Here is a 22,408-nt window from a genome sequence, read left to right as displayed (position 1 = left end):
TATTTCATGTTTGCCTGCTGAGCCCCCACTGAGCCACATGCTGAAGCCCAACCTGCACTAGGATTCCCCACACAACCCACCCTTCCCCTTTTCTGATGGGTTTGTTTTTGGGGATGGCCAAGTATGAAATGAGCCACAGGGCACCCCTGTGCCTGCAGCCCCTTGTGCCAGACAGCCCTAGGGTGGAGAGGTTGGGGGCCACTGCCCTCAGCTGGCCCCTGCTCTGCTGCACTTCTGTGGGATCAAACGGCATCAGCACATCCCTGCAAAAGCAAAGGAGTGTTTGCATGTGTGAGGCTGGAAGGAGCTCAGTGTCCAGCTCTGGGGGGTTACTGTAAACACAGAGCTAAGCTGATTTGAGAAGGGATGCCAGCTCCCTGAGCCAGGCTCCACCACAGCCAGGGGTGGCTACAAGAGGTGCCAGGGGGCTGCTGATGGCTCTGTTGGGCTTGGATATGTCATTCCTCAGGCCCATTAGGGAGGCACAGGCTCCTGCAGCCCCACCACCGTTGGGTCCTGAGTGCAGGCTCCTGTTGGAGGTGTTGTCCCCTGGGGCTGTTTCAAATAGTCTTCTTCCCTGGGGTGACCCAGCACCTCCAGGAAGGAGGAATCCACTTGTGCCCCCTGCTCCCGTGTTGCCTGCTCTAGCTTTGAGCACTGCCTGGGCCCTTGGCTGCTTAGTTTATGGCTTTGTTTATGGTGTTGATAATTTTCTCATTTCAGGTTTAGGCACAAGCATTCTTTCCACTGCTGCATAAGAAAGTAATTAGGTGAGGATGGAAAGGACATTCTTCTTCCTCAGAACAAAGAAACAAGTCAGGGCTGTTACTGGGCACTACTCATGGCATCCACAGCCATGCAAGCCCCTGCCCAAGTGATGTCTCTGCCCTAATAGGGCAGATAGGCAAGCTGATTGCATCCCAGGAAGTGCCAAACCAGTATTTCTGCTGCCCTGTAAGCCAGCTGCCAGTGCCAAGGTCAAAGCCTGAACCGACTCAGCCCCTCGTTCTGGTCACACTTGCTCACCTGCCAAGTTACGTCCCCTCTCCCTCACTTGCCAGTCCCAGCCAGAAGGGATGTGCTAAGGTCCAGCTCCACTCCAGACCCAGCATGCTTTCAGGGCGATTCATTCCCTGTGCTTCTGCTCCTTTCCCAGCTTCACAGCACTGTGGAGGGCAGGAAGCAGTGCTGTCATCCCAAGAAGGGGGTGGCTGTGATCTGAAAGAGCCTAAAAGTCAGGGGTAATGAGAAGGAAGATGGAGCTACTGATTTCAAATAGGAGAGGCTTTAGGAACACAACTGCTGGAGGCTGAAGAGGAGAAACTGGGGGAGCTGGACAGACCCCTCTGCCACAAAGCTGTTGGGAGGCAGACAGCTTGGTGAGGACCGGGGAGGAAGCACCTGCAGTAGGAGAGGCTGGAGGGAGAGGAGTGCCAGTGGGATGGGGTGCTGGGGGAGCAGCGGACACAGAAGCAGAGCCAGTGCTCTATGTTGCAGTCACCCCATGCAACAATAGGGACAAAAGAAATTAGATAAAATCAGTTTGACTTTTAAACCCAGTAGCTGAGCTGCAGCATCTGACTGAAGGAGCCCCTACCTGCGGGCTGCTGGAAGATGTAAGGGTACACCCAAAGGATCACTCTGTGCTCACGCAGAGTTCCGTGTGTTCTCCCACAGACATCCAGTTGCAGTGCTTAGGGTTGGGATGTTGAGCGAGGTGCACCTCTTGTCCACCTGAGCTTGGCACGATGAAAAGAGGTTGGTAAGCATTACTGGCCACAGGACCCGCTGCAGGGATGCACACCAGCGGGCATCTCCTTCCCAGGAGCATTTGCAGTGCCCTACTCTGCCTCAAGTGCAGAGATGCAGTGAGAGGTCTTTAGCCACCCACCAAGCTCACCAACGCTGCTGTGAGCCAGAACGAGCCCATCCCAAATAAAGGACAGTGCCTGTGCTCCAGTAAATCCAGGAGGATTTACTCCTTGCCTGAGATGGCCAAGAGCAGCAGAAAACTGCAGAGTTGTGGCAGAGGACAAGGCCAAGCTGATGTGTGGTTGAAATGGGATTTGTGCCCCCCTGCCCTATTCTCCCTCCTCCTACTCTTCCCTCAGTCTTTCTCAGTAGCTATGAAGCAAAGCGATCATTTCAAGCCCTCTCTCAACCTTTTGGTACTCAGCAGAGAAAGATGGGGAGAAGGATGGACGTCTACCCTAAGCTGCTGGAATATGTCTCTTGAAAGAGCTCTCTTAGCTGAAGGACCTGGAGCTTTTATGTGGGTCCTCTTCTAGCTTGGACCTATACAAGGAAGACTATAAAGCCCTGAATTGGGTTGAGGGGATCTGAGAGCTCTGGAGTCAGGGTGGGATTGCAGCTAAGGCTCTTCCCATTGCCGTGCCTTTTTCCTGTGAGACGCGATCCAGAACAGCGAGAGAGGGCTAGTGGTACTAATGCAGCTCTGCAAGTCCCCAGATGCCGAGGGGCAGCGGTATTCCTCCGGCATCCGTGTCTCTTGCTCCGTGCACCCCACACCCAGGGCTGCTCCATCTTCCCTGAGCGTTCCCAGCTGCGGCGGGGGCCGGCGGGTCGCTGCGGGCCGGGCGGCGGGGCGGGCTGCGGGGGCTGCACGCAGGCTTCCGGACAGGCGGCGGCCGGGTCTCCACGGCCAGGCAGGGGTTAAGGCTTCTCTGTTGTAGTTTGTTTCCCTTTGCCAAAGTGGGTGTTGCTGGAATGTCTCCTCTCCTAAGGAGGGGGGCCGAGCCCTGTCCTCTGGAGAGGGGGGATGTCAGCATCAAAAAGACACAGAGGGGGAGGTTTCCAAAAATAAAACCCTCCATCCCCTCCAGGCGCTGCCAGTGCCAGAGGCAGGCGCGAAGGTGCTCGGAACTGCCTGCGGAGCGCGGGAGCTCGCTGGCAGCCCGGCGAGCGGGGCCGGCCGCCCTCCTCCTCTTCCTTTTTCTGCGGGGGCCGCCCGGCAGCCCGCGCCCCTCCCTGCCTTAGCACTGCTGTCTGCGCCCCCGGTCCCGGTGGGCGGCAGGTCCCGTCGGAGTCCCGGAGCGGGATGGGGCGGTGAGCGGGGGGCGGAGAGCCGGCGGTCCCCGCTGCCCCGCGCCCGCCGGGGGATGCCAGCCGGGCGCTGAGCGCTCCGCGCCGCCCGTCTCCCCCTACCACCGGCTGACACCATGCGGGGCGCCGCCGCCAGCCTCCTCCCGCTCACCTTCGCCGTCCTCCTCGGCTTCGCTCGCTGTCGGCCAGACTCGGCGGCCAGGCTGGAGCCGGGGACCGGAGGGACGGCGCGGCCGCGGGGCCGGGGGGCTGCCCTGGGGGCGGTGGGCACGGCGCACAGCCTGTCCCCGGCATCCCGATCCCCTCCACCGTCACGACCCCTCCCCGCCGCCCTCCACGTGGACCGCGGCTCCGCGGCCGCCACGGGGAGCCCGAGCGGCGGCAACGGCCGGAGGCAGCGTCCCGACCGCGGGCTGCCCGCGGCCAGGGGCCAAACGGGCGACGCCGGGCTCGGTCCCGACGGGGGGCAGAGGAACAGGCAGGACTCCTCCCGGCAGCGGCAGGGCAGTGGGCCGAAAGCGCAGGTCGTGCCCCGGACGAAGGAGCCAAGCAGCAGAGGGAGGATGGCGGGGTAAGTGCTGCGGCTGGGGGGATTCTGCTGGGGGTGCGTAGCGTGAACCCCGGTGGTCCCGGCGCCAGAGAGCGCCGGACGGAAGGGCCAGGTCTCATCCCGAGCCCCGTGCTGCATCACTTCTTCCATCCCACGGGAGCTCCGGGTGCTGCCCCGTTCCCCCCGCGGGATGTCGGGGCAGTCACGGGGGTGATGTGCGGGGGCCTGGGCCGTGCTGCGCAGCGACCGGGACTGGAGCGGGAGCCCACTCGGTGCTCGGTGCAGCCGCGCCGCTCCCGCCCACCCGTCGGTGCGTCTGTGTCCGTGGGCACGAACGCGTGAAGTGTTAACCTGAGTGGGAGTAAGGCGCCGGGCCGCCGTCTGCCGGTCGTGGGAGTGCGTGGTTCAGGCACATCAGGGTGGACTGGACAGCTGCGCGGTAGCGGGCACAGCGTCCCTGTTGTGCTCTGAGGCTGCCCACGGCCGTCCTGGAGGAGGCATGCGGGGTGAGAGAGTCCCGAGGGCGATGTAGTATGGCCGTAGTACTTTGGGTGGTGGAGAGACTGGAGAGGCTTGCTTGGCTCTGAGGGACAGAGCCTGGTTGCTTCTGCTCTTGCTGCAGGTACCTGGCCTCTTGGCTCCTTCCTCCCATAATGGGCCCCTTGTAAGCACTCCGCGCCGCAGCTTCCCATGGCTTCAGCTGGCTCAGCCGGAGGAGGCTTCCTATGACTTGCCTGGCAGGGCTGCTTCCAGCTCCAGTCTCTGGCTACAACCCTGTGGAGGTGGAGGGGATATCATATGGCGAGGCCAGCTGCTCCGTTGTGAGGGGAGCCTGCGAGCAGGATGTGTGGCGCAGCGCTGACGTACCCTTCGGCCCCCGTCCCCCTCCTTTGCAGTTCCCTCTCTGCACCTCCGTGGCTCCATGCCGTTCGAGATGATCTCCTCTGCCACCTGAGAAGGGCTACCGAAACCATCGTGCAGGAGTTTTACTGACCCATGTGGCAGCATGTGTCCTCTCTCCATGTGAGCCCTGCTAGGGGAATAATGAGGGCAGGCTCTGGGCTGACAGCCCTCTGACATGGGCAGAAATGTCTTCTGCTAATGTCGGGTGGGGAGCTTCACTAGAACGGAAAAGGTGTGTCTCGGAGTTTTCTCTCTCCCATACTCATCTCCTTGCAAAATTTTGAGACAGAGATATTTTCTGTGCCACTGTGTATTTTTTTCTTCAATAAATCCACAGATGTACCAACTTTGCTCTACTTCCATTGTGTTTGATATGTAGAGTGTTTATCACTGACAGCTAGTCAATGGCATATAGGTCCTGAGCTTACCCAGAGTGAGAGTCTTGGGAAGATCCAGTCCTGTTCAGTAAGGTTTGGACTTCTTTGGGCTCAAAAAGATTTTACCCTTTCTGCAGTTGGAGTGTTGTTGGTGTTGCTTTAGGTTCATGTGGCAGTTCAGTTGGATTTGAGTCATCTGATACATAGGACGTTTCTGGTCACTGAGTACCCTGAACAGTCTCAACCAGATTTTCAGACTGCAGCTGCCTCCGATGACAACAGCTGACTTGCACTGCTGTCAGGAGCACGTGGGCAGCCTCCAGGTTCACACTGTGTTCACAAGAGCCCTGAACCTCTTTGCAAGTAGCTTTCATCCCTTAATCAATGGTGTAAACAGGGATGGTTGGTCCAGCACTTACACACTGTTTACCTGTTATCAGCTGCATCACCAAGTGCCATTGCCTCCAAGCATAGAGGAAGAAAGAGCTATGTCCTAGTGCTGTGTTTCTCATGCAGGCTGTGCTGCACTTTCTACCTCTGCTCTGCACTGGAAGGTATGGGCTGGGGATACAGGGCTTTCTCCGATCCCCAAGAACTTCAATTCTGGAAAGTGCATATAATGGCTTTCCGTCTGTTCTGGAGTCCAAATCGGCACTTTTGAAGCATCTCTGTGACCTACTGTCTTCGGAGGTTACGAGAAAGCCTAGCTGAAATAATTGTCCATGAGTAACCGCATGGCGTTGCTCCTCATGGAAAGCTAGCTGTTGCTGCCTCTAGCCATTCTGTGAGACTGTGTCCTTCCACCTCATCCATCTTCTTACACTCCTTGCTTCGCTAGACACATTTTCATCCAGGAAACTCAGGGCCCCTAAAAAACTTCATTTCATGATGTGTCATTTTTTTGCCAGCTGGGATATTTTCTGTTCTGCTGTTTACACTGAACTTCTACTACTCTCTGGTATGACAACCTTCATTTTCCCTTACTCAGGTAGCTTTGCAGGCTGTACTAAACGCTGGTGCTATTTCTTTATACAATTATATTGTATAATATAGGCTTAAAATCTCAACTCCTGTATGGGTTGCCTTTCCAGATTCCCCACTCAGAGGTCTCTGCTGGTACCTCCAGGAGCCACACAGAGTTCTGTGGTTAAAACCCCTGTTTATTGGCACTATATCCTTTTCTGGATAATTATTTTCTCACTTTGTCTGATAGCTGCATACCTGAGGTTGAGTTTCTTTCGTGTGGACTCTTTGGATGTGTCTGCCACCCTGCTCGTGTCTGACCTTTTTGCAGGTGCAACTTGCTCAAGCACTTCCATGAATGCATCCAACTGCAAGTCTTGCAAGAGCTGGGTTTTGGTATTTTCTCCTGAAGACTCATTGTGAGGTGACTTTTGATACCACAGCAAACACCACAGAAAATTACTGACTTCTGACACTGAGCGAGAAAAACAATTCAGCCCTGAAAACATCACTGCTTTGCTTAACCTGCCGGTTTTCTCCAGCCCCCTGACTAGAAAGATTTTCTTCCTAAGTGTCATGAGTAGGGAGTCCCAAGCCCTGACACATGCCAGTTGTGGCTGTAGTCATGTGCTGGATGCATCCCTAGTTTGGACTGGCAGAGAGGACACTGCAGGCACCTCCCTCTACCTCTGTGACCCTTGGGATGTGACCACCCTTGTTCTTCTGCCCTGTGGCTGGGAGGGTGGGTCACAGTGATGATCCTCAGGTGATATACACAAAATCAGAGGAAGGTGGGTAATAGGAGAGTAATCTGGAGGAGCCTCTGCTTCTGGTACTTGCTTGGACAATTTTAAGGGGCATGTGAGACTCCCCCGACTGATAGTCCCACACTCATTCTTTCTCCCTCCCATTTTCTTTTCCTGCATTCTACATCCCAGTTCACATTTAATTACTGTTTTAGACACCATCCATAGTTGTATAGTCCTGGTTTACCCAGGCTTTGTGGCATATAGGTTCTTACTGCAATGCGTGTATAGGACTGCTCAGGAGCGGAGGCAGTTAATGCTGATGTGGACTTGGCAGAGGATTTTCAGTGACTCATCAATGCCAACAGCCTTTTGCTAATGTTCTTCACTGGGTCTGACTGCAAATATTTCATAGGCAGTTGGATGAAGTTCACTTTCCTGCAGTAGAAAGGCAGACCTGATGATCTAATTGTCCCTCTGGCCTCCTGTGAGGATGTGGCCTGAATGGAGTTAGCATATCTGGCAGCAAAGAGTTCTCTGTGAAGCTGCAAGATGATGCATAGATTGCTGTGAAAATAAGTGGTGAAAAAAAGGGTTCTACTGAATGCTTCAGAAACAGTGTGTGATCATTGCTGAGGCTGTGCACATGCTGAAAATATGTAAAAGCCATGATCTTACTACCGTTTTCTTGTTTTCCTTCCCCCTAGTGCCTGTTACGGTTGCTTGGCTCTTGTTTGAGATAACACTGCAAGATCTTACAGGCTTTTCCAATCCTGGGTACCTCTGCATAGTAGGGGTCTGATCCTGACAGTAGCCTTTGGCTGCAGCAGCAAAACAGGGGATGAAGGGCTGGCTTGTGGCAGCTCCTTTGCCCAAGGTGAAGTTTGTGCTGGTGCATCCAGTCAGAGCAATGAATCATACCTCTGGGTGTAGGGGGGCTTCCTGACACTGGTTTCAGCTCTGTGGGGAGCGTCAGGGAGATGTCTGTCCCAGAAAAGGAACGGGTCAGCGAGTAGTGCCTGAGAGCTCCTGTGCACCAAGCTCTCACAATGTGCCAGGGATTATACCTGGGTGCGCGCTAGCCACGGAATGAGGAATGAGGAGCAAACTTCGTTTGCAGTTGCTTACTGCTGCCTATACCCTTTGGAGACCTCAGGATGTACGTGGCACTTGAGGCAGGAGCTGAGATGTGGATTCAATGCCCCACTCTGCATTTGGCCAGAAATGCACTGACCTGTGCCTTAGGGCTTTCTCTGGCACTGTGGCTATTCAGTTGTCTGAGCCATTCAATTCCCCTTCTTTCCAAAGAGGGGAAACTGGCTATTGGAAACTGTATTAACCATTAATCAGTGGTAATTAACCTATTCTGCTGGTAAGGAGACAGAGATAGGAAAGACAGAGCATTTGCTGAAGGCTTGTTTTAGCATCAGCGTCAGGGCTGGGAACAGGGCAGCCGATGGAGTGTGACCTAGTGTGAGGTTCAGTGGAACTTCAGCTTGGGAGACCCATGTGAGGACAAGTCTTCCCTTCTGCTCTGATCTGGGATTGTGTTGAATTTCTTTCCACCTGGGAGAGCTGCTGACCCCTCCACATGCCCACCCATCCTCTGGTCCCTTTGCAGCCCAGGCTGCCCTGGATAAGGGTGAGAGTTTTGCTCCCATTTCCTTGCTGCTGTGCTTCCAGTTCCAAGGGTTGGGTAAGCAGAAGGCAACCTGGGTGCTCAGCTTGTGCAGCTGCTGAATACTTCAAAGTTATGAGCATGGCTTTGGTTTACATCACTTTTAGGTCTGCTGGGGGCTCCTCCCCTTGTGAGGAGCTCTGCCTGCTGCCCTGGAGGCCATTGTTCCCTGTGTGACGGAGGGGTGATCAGCGGCTGCTCAGTGTCTACAGGTAGCTCCTCAGCAGTTGCTCCTGTGATGGTGATACCAGTCCTGGAGGGACCCTGCGACTTGTTTTGTTCTCCAGAAGGAGTGCTGGGTGGAGAGGCTCAGGGCTGGGCATGCCCCACAGGTGGCTCATGTTTGAGCCACGTCTTTGCCCAAAGCGTTGGTGATGGCATGTGCAACAGGACAAATGCATCTGGGGAACACCACTCTCCCTCAAGCACTGTACCTCAATGTTGTAAACATGCCGTGCTCCTTAAACCTCATGGGATTCAGTCTGAATTCTTTGTAAGGCAGTAGAAACCACATGGTGTTCAAGCCATGCAAATGACAACAAAAAGCTTTAAGTAGAACCAGGCGTGCTCAGGACTGGGTCCCATGCAGCAAAGCCCCCATAGCTATTTTCCCATTGCTAAAGCTCTTGCTTACCTGGGCCCCATGCTCTGTACAAAGTTCTGCCATTGGGCTTTCATCAGGAAATAGTTGTGGTTCTTTTCTACCCTCCAGTACTACCTCCATATTGCTCATGGAAAGCTAGCTCACTTCCACTCCTGGAGGTCATCCCTGCCTCCATTTCTTCCCATCTTCTCATCCAGGAGGTGATGAAAGGAAGGGACATTTCCGTCCGGGTACTCCCTCTGCCCCTGCGTCCGAGGGCATCCCTGCCAGGTTGCTCCCCTCTGCACACGATAGGCTGTCCTCCCTCTGCGAGCATCGCCCTGGTTGGTGCTGGCGTCTCCCTTCACCTGGGGTTGGCAATTCATGTCTGGAGTGGGCAGTGGCACAGAGTGACTCAGTTAATGAGAGGTTTGTGCCCAACCCAACAGGGGTTTCATGCCTTCAAGATTGATCTTGTCTGCTCAGGCTTGGACCCCTGTCTGGTTTAGCCTCATACCTTTCTTCCTACAACCTCTGGTTTGCTGTTGGCACTGAGAGCAGCTAGCAACATGCTCCCTCCAGCATGTGTGTGAGAGATGTAGATAAAACTTGAACTTCAATCCCATGAAGAACTAATAAGTGGACAAAACAGTTTTTCTGGAGAAGGTAGCTATTTTACCTACAAGAAACATGATTATCTGAGTAAGTTGAGGTGGGAAAGGGCAAGGGCTTTGCTCATTGAACAGACTGCCTGAATATGACTTACAAGGTGTGTTTCACCAGTGCCAAGGGAAGAATGGGAGCTGCGACAGTCTAAGCAAAGATGCCTATGCTGCTGCCTGTTGTGCAGTCCCTCAGGAGACCTTAATTACCAACAGACATGTTCCAGCTTGGTGTTTTTCTCTTTATACTGATCAGGACATCTTAAAAAAGTTTAAGGCCTTGTGGGCTTTTTTGCAGTAAATAAAGAAAGGTTTGCTTTCCTTGAATATTTTCTGGGGATGTCTTAAAGAAGAGACTCATAGATCCCTTTGGGTTGACAGACAAAATGCTGGAAATTGGTGCTCTTGCCCAGCAAGAGCAGATATGAGTGGATGCTAGAATTATTTTGGCTTGTTCTACTTGCAGGAAGTCACACCAAGGGAATTTAAGTGCTTTCTCCCTATAAAAATCTGCCCATGTTAATAAAATATTGATCCTGAATGGCTGGATAACACTTTAAAAATGATGCGCTTTCTGAGACCGCTTCCCTTTCCCACATGGAGCGATTGTACGTCTACAGGCAGCTTCATTCATGAACACCAGAACAATCCTTGGCATACCTGCCATCCACCATCCTTGGCTCTCCTAAAGTGTGAGCCCTACAGCTTGAGCTCTGGCACTTCCAGAGGCTCATCTCACGCCATGTGGATGCAGGAGTCAGGAGGATGCCACTGGAGCAGGATTATCTTCTGACCCTGCTGTGTTCATGTTAAAGTCAATCCAAAAGACAAATGTTTCCATGGTTCCTGTAAATTCTGTCAGCAGCTCCAACTGCCTTGTCCAGCATTAGAAATAAACCATACTCCCCACTTTGTTTCCAGAGGCTTTCTAGAGCTTTCACGCTGTCTTATTCTAACTTTATATCTTTTGATGATGGTACTTTCCCATCTACCTAGACATGCAAAAGTTACCTATTCCGAAAACCTTCCCTCCATGATGAGTAATACGCTTGGAGAGTACCCTGGAACTTGTTATTCCTTCTCATTATAGATATGTAAATATGAGGTACGACCAGAGGAAGCAGCATGAGCTGCTTGCTTGGGCATTGCAGACCACCTCTCAGAGACCCAGCACTGTATGTTTACAGTGATCACTACCTGAAAACACAGAAAGGAGGTGGGGAATATGTCATTTACGTAAAGGCAAAAAGTTGCTGCAGCACAATCTTGGATTTAACACCCACGGAAATGATTTGAGCATCTTGGAATTAGTGTAGCACTGTGCACACAAATTTCATAGCACCTGAGGGTCTCCAGCCTCTGGGGTCACTGTGCCAGAGGCACATAACAGAGGCAGGACTGGGGTGCTTGCAAACAGAGAGCAAGCTGGGGAGCATCCTGTGTGACTGCTGGCGTGCCGTCCTTCCCAGGGCAGGGTTGAGCAATGAACAGCAACAGGCGGCAGCAGTTAGGTGGCGAATGAAGTGTTTTCCAGGGCCGAAGCAACCTGGGACATTTGCGGAGGCGAGATGCTATGACACAAATTGGAATCAGGCCCAATTTACACCCCAATACCATGAAGAGCCATGAGATCTTTAATGATCACAGACTGCTGGCCTCCAATTGCCTCTCAGGAGGAAAATGGTTCCTCTGAGTGCTGTGCCAGGAATCCTGCATAATGCCAGTTCAAAAGGGAGATATTCTCTGAGGGATCGCTCACACTGCATCATTCACATAGTCCTTGGGGGTTTCTTTTCCAAGCACTTAAACAACTCAGCCCTTGTCCCATTGGTTTTGATCTCAGCTGCTGGTCCATCTGGAAGGAAATATTAGATGCTGCAGGAAATAATTTTACGGGTGACTCAGAGGTGCTGGCTGCAACAAGACCTTGACTTCCCCTTCTCCTAACCGCATGCTTTGTCTCTCCGCTTAGGCCAAATGTCTGTGGCAGACAGTGTTGTCCAGGATGGACCATGGCTCCAGGCACAAACCGCTGCATCAAACGTGAGTATGACAGTCTCAGCCAGTGCAAGTCTCACAGTGCACCCCTAAAAAGTGCTAGAGTAGTGCTGTAACCCTGCAGGTGGCCCCTGCACTGTGGCAGGGAAGGAGATGGATCATGGGGTCTGCAGAGGCAATGCCATGACCTCCCTGTGAGTTTGCCAGGCTGTGGGTCAGCTCCTCCTGTCTCCTGGCAGGCTGAGTAGACTGAATAATTGTGATTTTACTTCATTATTATTATTAGTGTCCATCCCAAGCAGGATCTTGTGTGGGCAGGGCATTGCAGTGGCACATTTATGGGTGAGTTTTGAGACTTAGGCTCTCACTTGTCCTGCTTGAAGCAAAGACAGGTCTGTGAAAGTCCCAGCGGGTGGGAACCAGATTGGGGCTGTGCTCTTGTGGGTGAGCATTGCTGATGCTGACGGAGAAATCAGGGCTGCAAATTATCTGAGTGCTATTAAGGAAAGCAATTAATGAAGTTGGCACAAGGGCTGGGATGGGTGGGGCTGGAACACGAAGCAGCACATGGGATGTGTAAAATGGCAGTGGGGTGCAGGGCACTCTTGCAGTGCAGAAAAGGCCCTCCTGCTTACCCACAGAGGGAGTAATAAGTGTTCTGCTCCTCCAGACAGCCCTGGCAGAGCCCTGGGGGCTGAGCTCATTGTGGGCTCCCTGACCCAGCACTGAAAGGGAAGAGGTTTGGGGAGGCACCAGTGCAATGCCTACCAGGGGCAAGTGAGCTGTCATCTCCATCCCCAATAGCTTCACAGCCACAGACCAGCCCCTGCTGTGATCCCTGTCCCTGAACGATAGGGTTGCACCACCCAGCCCACCTGTGGGCCTTCCCAGGGAACTGGTGGCCACATGCACTTGCCTGATCCCAGGGAGCTGCCGGGCTGCCTGCAGTGCCTGGTATGCTGGGAGGACAGGGAGCACAGGCAGCAGTCAGGCTTTCTGGAGGGTAATGCCCAACCCAGAATAGCCCAGAGCATCTGCCTTCACTTGAGTGGCAGCAGCTGCCCAGATGTTAGGCAGGGAAAGAGGCTCAGCTTTGTTTGCCTCGAGATCTCACGGCGCTTTGGCTGTGCTGGGGTAATTGCATTAGCGATTGGTGTTTGGGAGCTGGGGGCCAAGGGCTGACTCACCTCCCTTCTCCTTCTCCCCCCTGCCGACAGAAGCCAAACGGTAGAGAGCGTGCTGTGCTGCCAGACGGCGTCTGTAAACACAGTGCGGGGCCAGTGATGGTAGCATCTTTCTCTCATTAGGATTTTGGTAGGAGCAGTAGATCTGGGCTTGCAGCCATGCAGGCTGCCTAGCGATCACTTAGGTGCTGGGCCCTTGTTCTCAAGGATTCATTAAAAGGACAGTGTTAACGTGATCAGGCCTGACAGTGTCCCCCTGACAGGGGATGGTAAATCTCAGGCAGGACTTAGGTGGAGATTGGTGATGTGTAAACATAATTTCATTCTCAGCTACCTCCCTCTCTGGGCTTTTCTGATGGAGTTCAAGCTGGTGGAAACATTCAGCTGTTTTTAAAGCTGCCAAGGCAAGCTGGACAGCCCATCCCAATTAGTTTCTGCACTGTAATGCTGTTTAATGTCTGATCTCATGGTCTTTGATATGTGGCATATCAGGGAAGTTAGCAGGGTAGAAATGCAGGCAGAGGGAACCTCTTAAGGATGATGAAGCATGGAAAGAACTGGCGTTGAGGTGTTTGACAGGACCTTGGTTTTGAAGGATTTGAGCCCGGGTGCAGGAGAGAGGATAGGCCAAATTGTTGCCATAATCTACTTCCTCTCACCTACCAAGCATGGTGGTTTCTTAGTTCACCATGCTTCTCTAGGGACTTTTCCAACATCTCTGCATATGACTAAACTCCAGCCATAGGGAGGTGTCTCTAGTCTTTTGGTATGTTCCAGCTATGAGGACCAAAGTGCCATGAGGACTTGTGGAATTTTCAGACAGTCAGTGACTGGGAAGATTAAAGAGAGAAATCTCTCTGGGGCAACAGTGTCTCCTGGGAAAGTGAAAGTGAGCTAAAGGAGTTTAGAAGGAAGATCTTGCCTGCTTGCAGTGGACTTGATTTCTACCCCACACGCTGCCACATCATCACACTGAGCTGCATACAGGGCATCTTGTGAGGCTCCATCCTGTGAGCCATTAGGGATAGTGAACTACATCTGTATGTAGGCCTGAAGAATTCATCCAACCCCCTGCCTGTTTGACTTTGTCCTGGGGTGAGACTCTGGCCATTATGTCCTTAGTTTGGTGAAGAAGAAACCTATATACACAAGCTGGCCAGAAGTCCCCTTGCACTGCCCATGTTTTGGGGGATGCAGTGGCTGCAGTGTACACTTGTCAGTAATTTGGCTGCTGCCTGTTAGCTCATCATCCTTCCCCTCTGCTTAAGAGCAAGGGAATCCTCTTGCTTAACCTCCCCATATTAATTTATCATCCTCCACTTTCATCGGAATTATTCATGATGGTTCTTTGCTGTTTTGGGAGATACCAAAGCACACTGGTCTGGGCTGGAAATGCAGGGTGAGCTCTTTTCTGTCATGGATGTTTTACAGTTTGAAAGAAACATTTTAATCAGTATGTCGGGAAGGACTAACTAAACTAATGCACTTGCTAGTCTTGTACAGATGGTCTTGCAGCTAAGATAGCCAAAAAAGTGCAAGGATTCCAGGTGGAGTTGCTGGCTCTGCTGTGGCCTCACAGTGTGACTTCAGACAGTCACATTAGCACCTGGGGCTTTTCCACATCTGCAAAATGACATTCACTTGCTCTCATCTTTTGTGTTTCTTCTGTACAGTGGCTGTAGGGTTTTTTGAACCCTGACTGTTCTTCACTGAAGTTCTGTTTTCTCTCTGTTATTCCTGAATTGCTGTTGATCTACCTGCCTGTCACCCTGCACGGATCTCACTTGTGTTAAATTGTCCATCCCTTCTGGGGATCCTTTTGCAGTTTTCCTATGGAGGGCCTAGCCGATGGACAGTTTCCCCCGCATTTAAATGGGACTGAGCAGGAGCTGCTTACAGTGAAGATCTACACCACCCTCCTAGATGAAGAGCACATGCAGAGCTGCAGGGACTCACTAATTGAATGTCACCTTGCAGTGTCATTGCTCAGCCCAGGGCCGGGTATGCCTGCAAAGCGATGGGAGGTTGAGCTTGGTGTTGTTCCCCTCTGATGGTCCTGCCTGCCTGGCCTAGCTGGGTGGTCAGTCATGCCGCAGTCATCCCTTTTGTGTGACCTTGCTGGAAGGACTTGTCTTATGCACTGAAGACTAGACAGCACCAGATTTGATCTGTGAGGGCACTGCTAGATGCCCTTGAACAAACTAGCATTGCTACTAGTGATACCTTGGCAGTGCTCCAAGTCTCATCATTTTATTAAGAGTTTTGAGATGGCTGTTTGTTTTCCCTAATGCCCCAGCTCCTGCAGCAGGTGATTACATGAGACTAGAGAGAGAAGAAATGAGTAGCCATCAACAGCAACTGTTTACAGTCCCCACAGCTGGGAAGCAACATTCTGAGATTAACCCCTGGGCTCAGAAACCAAAAAGCAAAAAGAAAGATTCCAAATACATATATATTTTTAACTGTCTTGTTTCTTCAGTCAGTGTAATGGTTTTGGGGGTCTGACTAGTGATTTCACAGTGGCAATGCTGCCACTGACTGATCTGCTCTCCTTATATTGCATAGCTAGACTGCGTGAAAACCACTGGATTTTAAAGCTCTTTCAAGTTCTTCCCAAGTCTGTAAAAGCAACCAGGAAGGGGATTAATCCCAGAGCTGGAATATTTCAGCTAGGGCAGCTCCCCACCCATCCTGCTTGAAGAGACCAGAAAACTAATCCCATTCCCTTCTTTCTCTTCTCTATATCAGCTGCCTTAGGGGCTTTTTAAAGTGCCTGGTCACTTATCACTGCTTTCCTGCTGAAGGGCACAGTCTAATATGACTATGAACATTGTTGGTGGGAGAGATTGTGAGAACTGCTGTGGTTCCAGGTCCCAGCATCATGCTCTGCAGTATTTCAGCATGCGAAGTGGTTGTTTTCAATGGCAGGCTTCCTGGACTGGTGGCCTTTGTTAAAACAGGCATTTATTGGGAGATAACAGTAGGAACTGGCAGTCTATTTAAATCACAGCTGAGTTTTTTATTATAAATTACATCAACTTCTGGAGTGCCAGACTTCCCAGAGACAGTTAATTCCTGCCTGACTAGCACCTTGTCCCTGTTCCAGAGTCTTCAGTGTTGGCTGATTTATTTTACTGGGGGATTTCATCAAAATCTCTGGCTTTAACCTATACAGCCCTACGTGACTTGGGGTCTCCTTTTCCTTGAGGTCTGCCTCTCTTCCTGAGTGTTAACATGGTAATAAATGTCACATGAAACATTCCAGTGAACATATCCCTGATCTAGGTAGGAAAAGATGATGGCGGGCCATCTGTGGGATGAGGGAAGGGTTTTGGGGGCTATACTGCTGTGAAAGGACCTCAAGAGTCTGCACAAGGACTTCTCTCACTTGGTGACAGCAGGATGATGTATGGATGGCACACAAGGGTAGAGCTGTCTGTATGTTTGTTGCTCAGAAGCAGTGTTTCTTACAAGTGTGCTTGGATCTTGGGGGGATGGAGAGCAACAGCCAGAGCGGGAGCGACGTGCTCATGAAAGCCCAGCAGCTGGGTGTGAAGGTGGTGGGATGTCAGATGCCCCTGCAGTCTCCCTGGGACAGTCCTGGAAAAGGGGCCTTCAGCAGAAGTGGTGGCTGCCTGGGTTGAAACCCATTCACAGGGCTTCCATGTGGCTGGAGGTTAATGTCCACTTTGTGTTGTCCAACAAGTTTTCATTACCCTTTGGCCAGCTGGCCCCTTCTTTCTTTGAAGGACAACACTGTGTTCCAGTGCCTTTTCATTACTTTTGCTCAGAACAATGAGCCTGGTCCTACTGGAGTGAGCTGTGGTTTTCTGGCTGCTGCTGGCTGGGTTATAAACCCTATTTGGCATCTGTTGACTTGGGAGGTATTAGGGTCCAGTGTATAATTAATAGCACTTTCCTCCCACGGCGCAAACTGAAGCTGATGTGCTGTAATTAGGAACACACGCAGGCTCAGAGGGTGATTTAGGCATAGGGTTAATGAACTGTAAGTCCCCATAGGAATTGGAGTGCAGTGACTCCAAAATCAGCTCCAGAGGGAAAGCTGGAAAGCTCTGGAGGGGACAGACCGAGGGCACTGTGCAAATCAGACCCCAAAACAGACTAAAGATAACTTGCTTTGGGATTAAGGACCTATTCCTGCCTAGAGCACTATGGGCAATGCTGGAGGCTGTATGCTCCATGGAGGCCATGCTGCTCATTTCTGAACTTTCTGAAATGAGTTTTGTTGGAGAAGAGCTTGGCAGAGACCAGTGTGGAGAATGGAGGTGACCTTGTGTTAGGGCCCCCAGCAGCAGTTACACTGCGACTGTGAAGGTCACCTGCCTGCAGAGAGGAGATGGGACTGTCCTGGTTGTGCAGCCTCAGTTGGATGTCACCACCGTGGGGCCAAGTCCTGTGTCCACTAATGGCCTTTCTGTGTCTCCTCAGCTGTCTGCGACCCGCCATGCCAGAACAAGGGCTCCTGCAGCCGTCCCCAGGTCTGTACCTGTCGCTCAGGCTTCCAGGGCTTCCGGTGTGAAGAAGTTGTTCCCGAGCAGGAATACCACCCGCCTGGTGCCGTTGCTGCCTTCCAGCCCCCCACAAGCTCCCTCCGGAGGAGGACCAGCACGACAGGGCGGGATGCCTCCCTGCAGGGGGCTCAGGCACCCATCCCACGGCACGTCCCAGCTGTGTAAGTCAAACCTGGTTCCTGGCAGGATGTTCCCACAAATGCTCAGGCAACTAACATCATGCTCAGTTGGGCCACAGCCTCCACTTTATGAGACCAGGCAACTTGGATTTCAATGGAAACTCCTCCATGGGCTGTGGGAGCCAACATAGGGGGGTCAGGTCCTGCTGTCCCTCCAAGGGACTCAGTTTGTACCCAGCGCTGTGTCATGGTCCCCAGGCACATGCAGGAATAGGACAGGCTAATGATGCTCCCATGAGGAAGGAGAACTGTGAAGGTCATCAGTTTGCCCCTGTCCTGTTGGTGACTAGCCTTCATGGTAGCATCAGGGTGGATAGAGGAGTGGGAGTTAAATTTCTTTCCCAAGAGGGTATTTTTTAGAGCAATACATCCAGGTAGTACCAACTGAAGAGTACATAGATCTAAGGTGTGCTTTGAAGTGCTGGTATTAGCAAAGCGATGACACTCTGAGATGTCTCCTGGCAGTTTTTAGCCATTATTGAGCTGTTTGTTCCATATTTCTGTGTCACCTTGCTGTGATTTGGGTCATTTTGGTACCCAGGCAGGCGCCTGCACATTGGGTACAGAAGCAAAGATGCAGATGTTGGAGCTCAGAGAGGTCCATACAGGAGAGACTCTGTGAGGAATGTGTTAAGCTCAGGATGACAACTGTAGCATGATCTGGTCCTTTGTTGGGTGAGGAAGAGCTCAGCACTTCAGTGCACCTGCCTCAGGTCAGTACCGAGATGCTCCTGTACACAAGCTGCAACCCCTCCACAAAACTTTGGGTTTTGTGACATCCTGCTGGAGCTGTAGGGTTTTTGCTGAAGGAGGCAGTAAAGATAGGAGAGGTGCCTTTCCCTGACAAGCACTGCTGCTGTACTGGCAGCTTGGTGGGGATGAAGAGTTGGGAATAGTGCCTGCTGCTGTGCAACAACCCACACATATTGTTCGTTTGGGTTTTTTTAAATTGTCTCTGCTTTTCTGTAAGAGTCCATGGACTTGGGAGCAAAGTGTTACGCTGCATCACCCCTAATGGCTCCTGTCTTTCTTGCTGCTACTCACTCAGTTGCTGGGCCAGAAAGACTGGTTTTGTTGGTAGCCACCAAAGCAGAGAATTTGCACATGGCTTCCAGCAGAAGCCCCTCAGTCATTAAGAAGACATTATAGCAAATTACAGGTGCTTAGCCAGGAGGTAACTGTAGTTTCTCCTTTACTTCTCCGAACTCTTGACTTTCTCTGTCAACATCACTCAGAGCTGCCCAAGGAAAGGGCAATTCAGCCTTTGTTTTTCTATATTCCTGCAGATTGTTTTCAACATGCTTGTTGCTCCTAAAGTAGCTGCTGCCCTTCTCTCTCTTCTGAAGTGAAGGCAATGCATGGGCTGGAGACATTTCTAGACACTTACCCTTGGCTGTCAACAATTTTGGAGAGGCTCAAATGACTGACAAAGAGTTGACTGACACCAAGTAGTTTCTTGAAGCTGACATATCTTGGTGCCCAAATGAAAGACTATCTGATAGGAACGAAATTCAGGAAAGGCAGAGGTGATGCTGGCAGGGAGATGTGGCCAAGCCCCTGTCATTGCTGTTCTGAGGGAGGCTCAGTGCCCAAGCAAGCACACAACCCTTGCACGTGCCTGCAGTCCTAGGCATTGCTGACGAGTTTCCCCACAGTGATGATCTCCTACTACCCGTCCGTGCCATCAGTCTGTGTGGAGGGACTGGAGGGTAGGGAGAGCAGTGCCCTTGGAGATACAGCACCTGTTGAAGGCTTTCCCAGTAAGGAACATGACCTCAGACTCCACGCAGAGGACAGGGGGCTATGCAGGCACTGGAAGAGAATTCTCGTCCAGTCAGTCAAGACATAGTGTCAAGTGATCGCTGAGCTGGGATTGCTGAATGCCCAGCTGCCTGATGTACCTTAAATCCTCTGGCACTGTCCCAAGGAAATAGGACTCCATTAAGGACCATGCCATGCCGTTCCTCCTTCCCTCCTCATGGAGGCCATAGGATGTCACCTTATTCCATGCTTCAGCAAGGGAATTTGACTGTCATCCTTTGCAATGGCCAGAGGTAGGACTCCGGCATATGTCCACCACTGACTGCCTTCTGGAGATGTCCTGAAAGATTTCCTGAGGTTGCTGTGTGTGTCTCTGAGAGGTAGTTCTCACCAACACTCTGGGTGCTGTGCCACAGGCTGCTGCCTTTCCTGCCCAGACAATGTTTAGCGGCCCTCCTTTGCAGGCAGGTGGGGGAGTGCCTGCACCCTGTCACTGATCTGCATCGAAATGCCTCTCTTCAGCCCCTGGATGTTTTCCTGTGCAATTCAGTCACTCAGGGTTTTTTTCTGTGGATCTTACAACATGGTGTGGAACTGCATGACCTAAAAGTCCTGCTGCTGTTTCCTAAATATTTTGAGTGTCCCCTTCAGCATACCAACTTCTGGGCTAGCTGAGGAGCCTGTAAGAATGAGCATTGGTAGCCAAAGGCAAGGTCTTGCTGCCTTTGCACCTGGCCATGCCCTTCTGCTACTTCACTTGCATGTCCTCATCTGGCCTCTGGATGAGTTGGCTCAGTTAAATAAACCTGCAAAAAATGAACAGAGCAGAATTAAGGATGATTTTCTGTCACTTCAGTGGACTAAGCTGGCTTATTGAAATATCATGAGACCAGAAGAATTGGACAGAATTGCAAATCTAGTAGTGAGGGGAAGAAAAGGAGGGAATTCCCCTTTTGGTGATGGGGAAGGCACTTCTTAGGTTGATCATTTGTCTCATGAAACCATGCTCTTAGACTTCTCTGAACTTGGAGCCTGCTTGCAGTTACATCATCATCTATTTCTATACTACTATTTCTGTGCTTCTGCATCAGACTTTCTCTGTACAGTTGTAGCAGCAAAAGCAAGAAGTTTATTTGCCTTCTGAGAGCTAGGCAGATCTCGCTCATGCTTGCAAGTATGAGGATTGGTTCTTAGGCACTGCAAACTTGGAGTCGTGTTCACTGGAGTTCAGTTCACTGTCAAGTTTGAGAAGAACAGCTTGGGTTTTCCAGTCCATAGTCTCCTCCTGGATAAGAGTGGATTGTCCTGGTGAGATACTGACTCTTGTCAGTCTGCCATGATCCCACAGGAGCTGGCTTGTCTGATTTGTCAATAAGGAAGAGGTAGAAGAAGCTCTTGGTGGTTTGGTGGATGGAGGATGCTGGTGATTCCAGGTCAGTGGTTGTGAGAAGACTCAATTCCAGGACAAACACCCAGTCTCCAACCTCCCTGTACATTTGCATTGTGAACAAGCAGGAGTTGCACAAGAGTGTGACCTTATAGATTGCTAAGCCTGTCTTGCTGTGCCCGGACAGGAAATCAATCCTCACTTGAGTGAATTTGCTTTCTCCTTTTGTTTATTTGCATATATATTGGCTTTATTTGTGTTTGTTTGTACAGAGGTAACAATCAGAAACTCTGAAGCCATGCACTACAACAGTGCTGTATTAGATTCTCTACAAACATGCAACAAAACCCATGAATCCTCCGCAGGGTCCTGGTCTTTCAGCAGAGATTGGGTTTGGTGATTTTGGTTTCAGTGTGTTCTGAAGTGAGTCTTCAGAGAGAGTTAAGAGAGAAGCCAGCTATGCTATTCAGGAACTGCCTGGACCAAAATATTCCCTGATTGCCTGAGTGGTGGGACTGCTTTAAAATGATTTCTTATCATGAGCTAGTTGGACTTGCTGTTTATGATGACTGCACCTTCACTGTGGACAGTAGCCTGCTCTGGAGGTAGGAAGTCTTTGGGAGTCTGTAGGAGCCCATAAAGCCTTAGTGAAGAGCATGATTAGACAGCTGCTAGTTTTCATGGTTCTGCTTCTGACACATATGCTCAGGCCCTCCAGAACTCACACCTGGAAGCAGAAGCAGTGATGCCTTCTGTGGCTTCTCTGCCAGAAGAGCCCAGGAAGCATAAATGTGACAGCAGGAGATAACTTACTGTCAGAACTGTGCCCTCAGCCTTGGTAAGAAGTAGCAGCTTCTTGAGCAACAGGGTTGTGCTGGTCATACACAACTGGCTGTACTGGTTGGTTTGTATTAGCACCTGGCAGGGGTGAAGGTTAGTGAATGGATCTGTGGGCATTCCCGCTGTAGCTGTCATAGATCTGTTTCTGGGCATGCTGGCAGTTTTGGGAAAGTGGACGTGAAGGTCAGCCTGAGCATTGTGCTGAGCACAGGTGTCAGGGGTCTGGTGTTACATGTAGCCTTCAGTGCCTCTGTTTGGAGAGGTACTGGGGAAGAATCATTGCATCCTTGGCTTGCTCGTATGGTGTGCATTATCTCTTCTCCCTGGGACTAAAGAAGAAGATGTATTCAATCTTACCTGAGCTCAGCTCTTGCCCAGGGGAAGACATGGCTAGAAGGGCAGCTCTGGGTCTACTTTGCTGACACCAGAGCTGGTGATGCTCAAGCTGTCATCCCCTAAAATACAGACTAAGCGATGAACACCGCTTCCCAAGTCCCTTTAGCAGCCTATGGCTCAGTGGAGATTTGGAGTCAGGTGTGTGAGGGAGCCTGTGGGGACCTGTTAGCTGCTGCAGAAGCTGAGAGGTCCCTGCACTGTGCTGATTGGAACAGGGAGTGCTCTGGAGAGCAAAATCATGGGGGTGTAAGAGGCCCTCCCGGCAAATCCTTCCTCTTCTTGATCTCAGCCTGAATCTCTGCCTGGAGAAGCAGAGCCCTGATAGATGATTGTGCGGGAGGAGCTGCACCTCAGCCCAGAAGCCAACCTAAATGGAAACAGCTTTGTTTTCCTAAGGCTGAAATATCAGCAGAATTCATGTTTATTTAGCAGGGAGTGGAAAGGGCTTGTGCCCCTGCCCCTCACCATCAGGATAGATGACCAGCTGCCTCTGACTCTGGGCACTGTACATGGAGGGTCCTGCTGCTGTCACCCGAGAAGGTCCCTTTCTGCAGGAGTGTTGGGCATAAATCTGTAACCAGCATCTGTGCAAGGGAGCTGTGCTGC

The 22,408-nt window shown here is 51.5% G+C and overlaps 1 protein-coding gene across 5 annotated transcripts in view; it reads left to right on the top strand.

Annotated features, from left to right (window-relative positions):
• The first annotated feature begins 2,811 nt into the window (after positions 1–2,811).
• The window catches only part of LTBP2 (latent transforming growth factor beta binding protein 2), a 71,384-nt gene continuing 51,787 nt past the window's right edge, over positions 2,812–22,408 (top strand). For 3 of the 5 annotated variants that reach the window (XM_027720183.2, XM_027720182.2, XM_027720181.2), the window contains exons 1-3: positions 2,813–3,634; positions 11,498–11,568; positions 17,157–17,400. In XM_027720183.2, coding sequence (XP_027575984.2) covers positions 3,180–3,634; positions 11,498–11,568; positions 17,157–17,400 — 770 coding nt within the window. In that variant the 5' untranslated portion in view covers positions 2,813–3,179. Of the gene's footprint in view, positions 3,635–11,497; positions 11,569–17,156; positions 17,401–22,408 lie in introns of all 5 variants that reach the window. The other 2 variants (XM_039389690.1, XM_027720179.2) reach the window with 2 other exon arrangements.

The sequence above is a fragment of the Pipra filicauda genome, unplaced genomic scaffold (assembly GCF_003945595.2).
Source record: "Pipra filicauda isolate LSUMZ 115617 unplaced genomic scaffold, ASM394559v2 scaffold75_size2874737_pilon, whole genome shotgun sequence".
Taxonomy (NCBI): domain Eukaryota; kingdom Metazoa; phylum Chordata; class Aves; order Passeriformes; family Pipridae; genus Pipra; species Pipra filicauda.
Note: the sequence above shows the minus strand (reverse complement) of the source record. Positions and strands in the feature narration are given on the sequence as shown.